At 41.4% G+C, this 9,972-nt stretch overlaps 2 protein-coding genes across 3 annotated transcripts; both read left to right on the forward strand.

Moving 5' to 3' along the window:
* Window positions 1–3,402: 3,402 nt before the first annotated feature.
* LOC306696104 (uncharacterized protein) lies at window positions 3,403–6,352 on the forward strand. Its single transcript, XM_079159616.1, has 3 exons — window positions 3,403–3,574; window positions 5,656–5,865; window positions 6,267–6,352. Exons 1-2 carry the CDS (start codon window positions 3,536–3,538, stop codon window positions 5,749–5,751), a joined length of 135 nt encoding a protein of 44 aa, XP_079015742.1. The 5' UTR covers window positions 3,403–3,535; the 3' UTR covers window positions 5,752–5,865; window positions 6,267–6,352.
* On the forward strand, window positions 5,736–9,848 carry ptp4a1 (protein tyrosine phosphatase 4A1). Of its 2 annotated transcripts, XM_079159615.1 has the most exons (6): window positions 5,736–5,865; window positions 6,267–6,354; window positions 6,600–6,692; window positions 6,818–6,948; window positions 7,759–7,833; window positions 9,395–9,848. In XM_079159615.1, exons 1-6 carry the CDS (start codon window positions 5,861–5,863, stop codon window positions 9,510–9,512), a joined length of 510 nt encoding a protein of 169 aa, XP_079015741.1. In that variant the 5' UTR covers window positions 5,736–5,860; the 3' UTR covers window positions 9,513–9,848. The 2 variants fall into 2 exon arrangements, with proteins under 2 accessions (XP_079015741.1, XP_079015740.1); XM_079159614.1 differs by lacking the exon at window positions 5,736–5,865 and having other exon boundaries at window positions 6,223–6,354.
* The last annotated feature ends 124 nt before the right edge of the window (window positions 9,849–9,972 follow it).

The following is a 9,972-nucleotide window of genomic DNA, read 5'->3' on the forward strand; positions in this document are numbered from 1 at the left end:
GTCTTTGTTTGGATTCTTTCATGAACTGTGATTTGGAATTTGATAGCCCTCCTGTTGAAGGCAGAGCTTCACTCGCACATGAATCTTTATAGACAATTGGTACAATGGTGACGGATTGGAAAATTCTCTTTGCCCCCTGCACCCCCCCCCCCCCCCCCCCCCCAACCCAACCCCTCCCCGACACCCACGGGAGTCCGATTGGAAACTGGCAGCGGCCGGCCCGCTGGTGGACTCGGAGCTGCCGCTGCTCTGACCTCATTGGCTGCCCAGCGAGGACAATTCAGAGTCGCTATTGTGTCGCTGCAGAGTGAAACTGCAGAGCTCAGCGGCTCTGCTCGTGCTTCCAGAAAGACATGGGAGCAAAAGTATTTATTCCAGAGAGATGAAACCGCACGACTACGAGGACCAGACAATGGCTCCGGCCGATGTTGTTTATCCTCACGGAATTACATTGGTACCGCTTTCTACAAGACAATTTCACCAAAAGGGTCCATTAAGTATTCTTGAGCTTTCTATTGTGTTGCACAGTCTTCATCAGGAAGTGTTTAAATCTCAAAGTTTAAGCCAACGTGAAAGAAGTTAAGCTCTCAGAAAAATGCATGACGACTGATTAAACTCCATCTGATGATGAAGATTTTGCGATACTGTCGAAAGTGTAAAAAATGAGGTTATGCTGAAAGCAGATAAACGCCTGAACAAAGGATCGGTGACTTTGTTTTACTGGTCCTGAGTATCCGTTTGGAGATAATTATGCAGAAATCTGAATTCCCTCAAAAAGAACAGCTTCCTTGAAAGCCAAATAAATATTCATGTATTATTCCCTCATAACTGGAAGCTGCTATATCGTCATGTGTGTTGAATGAGCTCTTTGCTTTTATAGCTGAAAAGACTCACTAACTGGAGCTGATCTACTGGAGGTGAAGATACTAAATGACTGCTGTCTCTATTAAACACACATCTCTTCAGGAACCTTTATGGAAAATATAAAAATGAAAGTGTTATATAAGGACTTTTTTTTACAACCCAACAGTTCTTAATGGTTTGTTGCTGATGTATTAGCAACATAAATCAATTATTCATTCATCTTTAATTAAGTCATAAGTTATAACTTACAACCGTAAGAAATGCCTTTTTTGGAAAGCGGTTCCAATACAATTCAAGTTTTACTTGAAATTCCTTAAATACTTTTATGTATTTAACAAACTACTACCACTGCTAATAGTCTCCTCATACTACTTTTGCTTTGCCTCTATTACAATTCCCCTTCTGGATCGGCTACCGTCCTCGACCTCTGTGCGCTGCTACAGGCCTCCCGTTGTAACGACTTGTGACTCAGCATCGGTGACTCAGAAATTAGACACGGACGACTTGGGAAATCAGACATCGAGTGTCCTGACAAAGTGCACTTAATTGGGAGTAAATCGCCCCAGAAACCCTCCTCACGTCTGCTCAGCCTCAACTATAATGTGCTGCTTTTAATGATATAGAAGGCTCCGTTCACACACGTTGAAAAACAAATCTCCTGTGGGTTCTGACAATGCAGAGAGTTTTAATTTGAGTAGGCAACATGATGACCTGCTGTATATACAATGTAAGTATATCTAATACCATTTGTCTCTCTGTATCATCTCTGGGTGTTTGAATTTTTTTTTTATCAATGTGATGATTTGTGAGGGATTTTATTTCCTGGATGCCAAAATAGACATTTCTGCCATTTCATTTTTTTTTTTTAATTATCCACAGTGTGTTGATTTGTCAAGAAAATGCATTATACTGTGAAATACTTAAAACAAAATATTGCATACAGGCTATACACAATATAACATGATGTATATCATAATTTAAGATGTTATCTACGTCTCTCACTCATACAGCTTGAAGCAGTGAGGAATTGCATCATGACAACTTAACAGGATGCGTATATGGCTAGATACAGCAACACGATTAGACTTATTTATCTTTATTTTGTGAACTGAGCCTCTAAACTGTGAAAATACAACAAGCCTTATAATATGTGTTGCCCTATTTTTCAATTAACTCCATAAATGTAAATGTTGAGATCCGCCAGAGTGGATGTTCAGTGAGTTCTGGTACTTTCCTCTCGTGAGTAAACTACTCGAACCTTTGCTTTAGTTTATAGTTCTAGATGTTTTCTGGAGCCCACGTGGTGGGTGCAGAAGGGCAGTCCGAGCCCTCACCACCTGACCGGTGCAGCACGGAGGCAGAAAGATGTCTGGGTAGAACACCTCGCGTTTTTCAGGGTGGGGTTTCAAAGAGCTGCATCAAGCTCGAGACAATTCAATATAGTACGGGACCGGAAGTTACCTGGGTTCCTCTTCAAAATAAGCTTAAGGTGTGTCATTCATGGGTACAACAATACATGCAAGAAATACAAAAAAAAAACATGAAAAGCATAATATATTACAGTAGAATTGTTGTGAGTCAAGCAGTAGTTTAGTCATGTGTAAAGTCACGGCTAACAATTGATGTATTTATAGCTGACGTTTCTTCTTAAAAGAACATGCACGTGCTTTAAAGCAGGAGTCAAGACTAACATAATGTTGTTGTTGTAAGGAGCAAACCCTGAGATTCCAGTTTGAACGTCGGTGAAGAAATCATGTGCAGCTTTCTGGATTCAGATCATTCTGATCAGACTGGTCGGACAGACTCTAGTGTGTCAAGATGAAACTAGAAGAGAAGACAGTTTCTCTTTTGTCTGATAACTGACGTGTTGACACGTTGGGTGACAGTTAAGTCACTTACCTGTCATGCAGCAGTGTGTTTAGTGACATATTGGCACGAACATTATGTTTCTTTCTCCTGTGGACTACACTGTCACACATTCACAAAAGTCCCCAAAGAGTTTATGAACGCCTGTTATTCTTCATCTTCAGTATCATTCTAATCATTCAGAGTCACCGAGGACACTGAGGTCACGTCCTTTTGTGGGATGTTGCAGTCATTATATTGAACAACTAGAAACGTACAAATGGTGAGTATTTCATAAACTGTTTCCAGTATTTATGCTCAGTTATTTTAAATTTACTGACTGGGCAAATTGGGCAACTGTCTAAGTGGCCCCAATACTGCAGGGCCACAATGACCACACAATAAACAGGAGTATGTATGTGTGCAGCATGGACACGATGTACACACATGGCAACAGGATGTGGGTTAGAGGCCCAAGAAGTACTCACATCTCTAAGAAACAGAAGTAATGAGTAGAAGTCTTGCATTCAAATGTTTGCATAAAATAATAGAAGAAACGTATTGGCATCACAATGTAGTAAATAATGTCTTGTCTCAATCCATAATAATTTATTTGTTGACTATCTGCAAAAACAATCGGCAACTGTTGTCAAACTTTGTGTTTTATTTTGAAAGTATTGACAGGAAGTCGGCTGCGTCTCTCTCAACATCGTGACGGTGTCGTCGCAGCGGATCCAGGAGACTTCGGCTCCGCTCGGAGAAACACACAGGACTGTATGGTGGAGAAACCGATTCATATCTTTACCTTTTTCTGAGGACCGGCTGTATGATTAAGCTACAATCTTCAATGAGTAAGCATATCCCAGTAAGTAACGTATTGTATTTTTTTGTGGCCGCCATGTTGTTTTTGTATTGCATCGGGTTTGTGTCTTGTCTGTGTAAAATCAGAATGTTATGGTCACCAGCTGGCCTTTCTTCTTCTTCGTTAAAATCACGGCCTGCTCAGCGTTTGATAACGGCCGGTGCGATGTTCGTCACGGTTTAAAAGGAAGCGACTGTCGCGAGGATGCGCAGCAACGAGCTGGTCTCACGAGCTACTCACTCGGAAGTTACTAACGGTTAAAAAAAAAAATCGACGCATTTTTTTTTCTTTCTTCTTCTTTACGTGAAATAAGTCAACACGTATAAATGTCGTCTTCTTCGCGGTTTCCCCACACATGCTGCCCGCCCGCTGCTTTTACGAGGCGTCGTATGTGTCGCCTTTGAAGCAGCGTAATGTAGATCGTCCACCTAAAGGCCTCTAACGTTAGATGATGGCGCCCGGTCTATCCTTCCTTCCTCACACAAAGGACACTTTACAGCCTCCTAGTGTCATGTCATCCGTTTAAAACACTACTTTTACGCTTCTCACCTCCTCTACACTTTTATATCACCTTCCTCTTTGTCATTTTAGAGCTCTCTTTTTATTCGCTTTGTCATAATTTTCTACCCAAAATGCTGCTTTTTCAGCCGGAAAATACCGGATTAACAAAGCACTGAAAAGCTTAGTGTTGTTGTTGTTGTAGTTTTTAGTATTTGGAGCATAAACTGCAGAGATACATGACATGTCAGTGGTTTAAAGGGGAAAAAAACATTACAACAGTAAAACATATGTGCAATATAAATACACTGTGCAATACTACAATTATTCTGTCTGGATATATATTTGAGTTATTGTGGATTGTTTACTTATTTAACATAATTTACTGTTTTATTACTTATTTATAATACCTGTTTTGATCTTGTTTTTTACTATGTCTCTTGTTTGCACTATCCACTATATATGTATATATGCATATATACACACACACTGTATGCTGCTGTAATCCTGTAAATGTCCCCGCTGTGGGACCAATGCAGGATTATCTTATCTCAGCACTGAGTGGTATTGAGTCAGATTTATGATGATAATAATAATAAGAGCGTCCATGTTTAAAGCCTGCTGAAGGCCTCGTGGTGAGCTCACAGTTATGACCTAGATGTCAGATATGACACATCCTTCCGATTGTACACCATCAGCCGTTAGGTAAGATATTACATGGTGTCACTTTATGTAACACACTCGTGTGTTGCCCTTTTTTATTTTGTCATCTTTATTTCTCCATCATATTTTGTTGGAGGCTCCTTTTTAAAAATAAAATAAAAATAAACAATCTGTCCAGTGTGGGAATCGAACCCGCGGCACCCTGGCAGTGATTAGTGCCTTGCTTATCGACATTTAGGGTTTCAATACAACACACATTCATTCAGCTTCACAAGTTGTTTCAGTGCAACAGTTAATAAAATAAAGACAGCTTTAAATGAGTTCAATATTATTACTTTACATTTTGTTTCTGGCAGGGCTGTGTTGCAAGAAACTAAATATATATTTAATATATATATATGGAAGCATAAATAGAAAACAGTAGACAAAGACATGTCACATGTCTGCATTGAACTCGTGTGTTTGGTTTTGTTGCTTCTTGTGAGAAACTAACATTGATTTGAAATTGACGCTTTTGGAAAGAAGTGATTTTTGTTCTCGTCTTAAATTTGACTGTAGACTGTGTGGCAACACAGAGGTGTCAATATACATAAATATATATATACATATATATATACACTCTCCAGCGTGAATATTTAGAACTTTATATTTCCGTCAACTCAATGAACGGATCCCTCAGAATGTTCTTACTTTACTGCTCGTGGTGTTGCTCAAATAAAATGCCTGAACTGAACCGAGGACGCCGCTCACTCAAAGATCTGACGTCAAACAAGTCTAATCATGGACGCGTTTATGACAACAACACAAAGAATACAAAACCACCAATTCAGCATTATTTTTGGCCGAATGAAGCCGTTTCCGTGGGCCTGTGTTAAGGCGCGGAGCCCTCTGTGAGTTTAAACCTGTGTTCTTGTCTCCTGCAGCAGTTCTGTGGTGTTCTGGGTCACACATTTATGGAGTTTCTGAAGGGCAGTGGGGACTACTGCCAGGCTCAGCACGCTGCCTATGCAGACGAGTGAACGGCCGAACTCGCCCTCGATCCGACGCACTTGAGCCACACAGGAAGGGGAACCCCGGAAAGTTGGCAGCACCGGGACGCCTCCCAGAACCAGCGACAACTCGGCCTGGATGGGGTAACTTCACCCGCTGCACACTGCCCTCGTCGGCTCTCCGCCTGGCCAGGACCAAGGTGGAACCAGCCTTGTTCTCCCTCTTCCTTTTCTTTTCTTTTGTTCCAAAGGAGGGGGTTCTCACCCGCTTTTCTGATTGTCCGCCCTTTTTTTCGGCCGAAATCTCCCTAAATTTGCCCGTTGCAGCCTTCGTTTTTCCCTCTTTTTTTTAAAGTTTTTAGCCGACCTGGAAGAAGACCGGAGGACTTGTGTCTCTGGGTGTCCGGAGGCTCGTTGGACATTTGTGTTCTGACATTCCCTCCGACTTTAACCGAGTGTTTACATTAGTGTTTTTACTCTGTGGAGGCTTTTGGCTTTTTGTTATCTTCTTCTTTTTACGTTGTCACAATGGCTCGTATGAACAGGCCGGCCCCTGTGGAGATCACCTACAAAAACATGAGGTTCCTCATTACCCACAATCCCACCAACGCCACCCTGAACAAGTTCATCGAGGTGAGCCTCAGTGTCATCGGTTCAAAGGGTTCACGGGGCGGCTGTAGTCTACAAGTAGTCTGTTCACATTACGGGGCTCTTTAAGACGATGGAGAATAACGGAAGATAATAAAACAATGTGTCAGCCGAAGTTTCCCTGTAATAACGGACACATTTCAGACTTAGAATCAAGTTGCATTGCTCGTGCACATTCGTGTTGCCTGAGAGAGCTTTCTAATAAACCCTGTGATGCATTTCTTTTACAGGAGCTGAAGAAATATGGAGTGACCACCGTGGTGAGGGTCTGTGAGGCCACCTATGATGCCGCTCTGGTGGTGAAAGAAGGGATCCAGGTTCTGGTGAGTTCAGGCCTCCGGACCCCCCCCCCCGCCCACCCCCCCCTTGCAGCTGGTTCACACTCCTTTTGTTTTGGTCTCCAAGAAACTGGATAGATGACATCATCCCCCCCCCTCTTCTCTTTCAGGATTGGCCGTTTGACGACGGGGCTCCTCCCTCTAACCAGATCGTGGACGATTGGCTGAACCTGCTGAAGCTGAAGTTCAGGGAGGAGCCGGGCTGCTGCGTGGCGGTGCACTGTGTGGCCGGGCTGGGGAGGTGAGCCCTTAAAGGGTTGTGTTTTATACAAGTATTATGAGTATTACGTTGTGTTTTATACAAGTATTATGAGTATTACGTTCTTATCATGCGGGACCTCTGCTGTGGCTTTTCCTTCTGTTTCTACGTTCTGCGACACAAACGGTTGTAATCTGTCAGAAATCAATCAAAAGTGTCAAACGTTCTGCTTCTCTCTGCTAAACAAACACGTTTAAGACATTAAAACATATATATGTATATATATATACATATATATGTATATATATATATATATATATATATATATATATATTCTATTGTTGAATAATCTGTTAAAATAATCTAAAAACAATAGAAAATATGGAGGAAAGCCTCTTACATGTTATTACATGTTATACATGTTATGATTCCCTCTTTAATTCCCTCTTTAATATCGATGTTGTTGTGAAATACAAGATGACGTGTGAACACATCATGATAATGTTATAACGTACCTTCAGCCAGTACTCTGTTCACTGAGCAGAGCCTGAAGGCATCGTGATGTAACCGTTGGTTAGCCGTTAGCGGTGCTGCTAACGTCACTAGCTCTCCTCCTGTTGGTTTAAACACTGATTGGTTGTTTACAATGAAACATGATCAGAGACCTAGAAACTCGTGTTCTACTGAATACTGGAGGACACCGATCGGCAGTAAAACTTTATTCACACTGTGACGGTGAACGTTGATCGCGGATCGCCGGCGGTCCGTTACACCGCGAGTGATAACCGGTGAAACCAGACGAGTGGCGTTGAATGAACACAATGTAAACCTGCTTTCTTGTGTCTCCCTCAGAGCTCCGGTTCTGGTCGCGCTCGCCCTGATTGAATGTGGGATGAAGTATGAAGACGCTGTTCAGTTCATTCGACAGTAAGTGAGACACGTGACCAGAACCTCTCCTCCTCCATGCAAACGAGAGAGAAAACGCTCAATAATCAAAGTTAAAGATTAACTTTCAGATCGCGTCATTATTATTTTACGCTAACTTTTTTTATAGATATATAATTTTGCCCACGATAATCCTGTTTTAAGCCCCGATTTTTGCCTTTTATTCAGAAAAAAACAAAACAATATTTATACTAAGCTGTTAACTTGGCTGTTTAACGTTAAACACCGCGGTCCTACGGCTATTTGTAAATTAATAAATGCTTATATCCAAGTCTTATATAATGTTTAAAAGCTTCTCCTTTGGACCAGATATGTGAGCAACAGAATAAGCCGTAAACATGACCTACAACACATTCATAATATTGTCATATTCATAATATTAGTGTGTAGACGTTGGACGGGGCTGCACGGTCGCTCAGAAGAGGAGCGTTTTATTTTGAAAGGCTGATACAGTCTCCTGGTGTTAAACAACATTCTGAGGTGAAACTAGACGTTTGAGGCTGATAACATAGCAGACATGACAGTATAGACGTTACACAAACACACAGTTACACAAACACACAAAGATTTCTTGAAGATCCTTTTAATTTGGATGTGTTGGGTCGTTGTGACCAGGATGTGAGCGTCGGGGCCCTCTGGTGGTCAAACTGTGTAATAGACCGTTCGCCCTCAGACAAGCTGTGTTTCTGGCATCGTACACACGTACACGCACGCACGTATATCTGTGACGAACACTCTGTGACTTCCTCACATGATACGTGTTAGTGTTACATAACGTCACATCTGTAAATAGCTGCGATATCAAGTGTGTGATGCGTCATCGCTTGAAATGTATTTTCAGGTCTCAACATTGCGCAAGAGTAATATTGAAGAATGCTGACATTCATCACAATATATGTAGTTTTATATTTAATATTCAACGTTTATCTTCATGTAATAAATATTCTAACAAATCAAACTGAGAAACTATTACTTTTATAATGAATCATTTTGACAAATTCAGGATATTGAATGCCTGACAACCCAAACTACTTTCATCACACGAAAACAAAATTAATACAAAAAAATCAAAAGTTGCCTTAAAGTTGTCTAACAGAAATAGGACGTGCGTGGTGTAATGTGTTTAACATTGTCTGTCTGTAAATATTAGTACGACTCGCCACTAATCACCATGTAGAAACGGTTAAAGAGCTGCTTAACGTCTCTGAACGTTTTCACTGTGGCTCTTCTCACAGCGCTGCACAGACATTAAAGAACATTAAAGGACATTAAAGGACATTAAAGGACATTAAAGGACCTGCTCATCACATCCACACATCAGGTTTTCACTTTACGAAATTTGTCGAAATTTAGAAAAACATGAAATTCATGTTAATCTTAGTTTTTTTTGTTTCCTTTGTTTGAAGACAAATGAATTAGACTCAAAATACGAGTGTAGGGAGGTGGAGCGGCATCATCCGCGTGTATTTTTTTTAAATATCTCGGTTGTAGATCCGGTAAAACTCTGTTGATGTTGAGCTGAACTTTGGTTTGTTTCCTCCAGGAAGCGTCGAGGAGCGTTCAACAGCAAGCAGCTGTTCTACCTGGAGAAATATCGTCCAAAGATGCGCCTGCGCTTCAAAGATTCCAACGGCCATCGCAATACCTGCTGCATCCAGTAGAGCCAACCCCCCCCCCCCCTCCTTCATTTTTAACCCGGCCAGCTGATTACCTGGCAGGCTCGTGTTCTTAGTCATTGTGTTGAAGTATTTTATTTTGGGAAACCTTGTCAAGCTGTCCCTTTCCTCTCCAGGTTCAAAATCAAGTGTCAAAAAAAAGAAAGAAATGAGTTGTGTGAACTGGAACCCCCCCCCCCCCTAACAAAAGAACCCCATAGAGCGGGTCAGCGCTGAGTCGTGTATCGTTGTAAAGATGTTGGATTAATTGTTTGCCCAAAGATTCTCGATTCGTACGTTTACATCTTCCTGAGAATGTGCTAAAAAAAAAAAAACTTAAAATGTGAGCAAATTTCTACCCGTTAAATTCTTTCCGGTCCCGTTTTCCAGGCTGAGGAGAAAGAGGAGAACGCCTTCCTTCAAATCAGATGGTTCATCCATAAATGCCTTACAATCGAAGTGGAGC

Source organism: Pholis gunnellus (assembly GCF_910591455.1).
Source record: "Pholis gunnellus genome assembly, chromosome: 5".
NCBI lineage: Eukaryota > Metazoa > Chordata > Actinopteri > Perciformes > Pholidae > Pholis > Pholis gunnellus.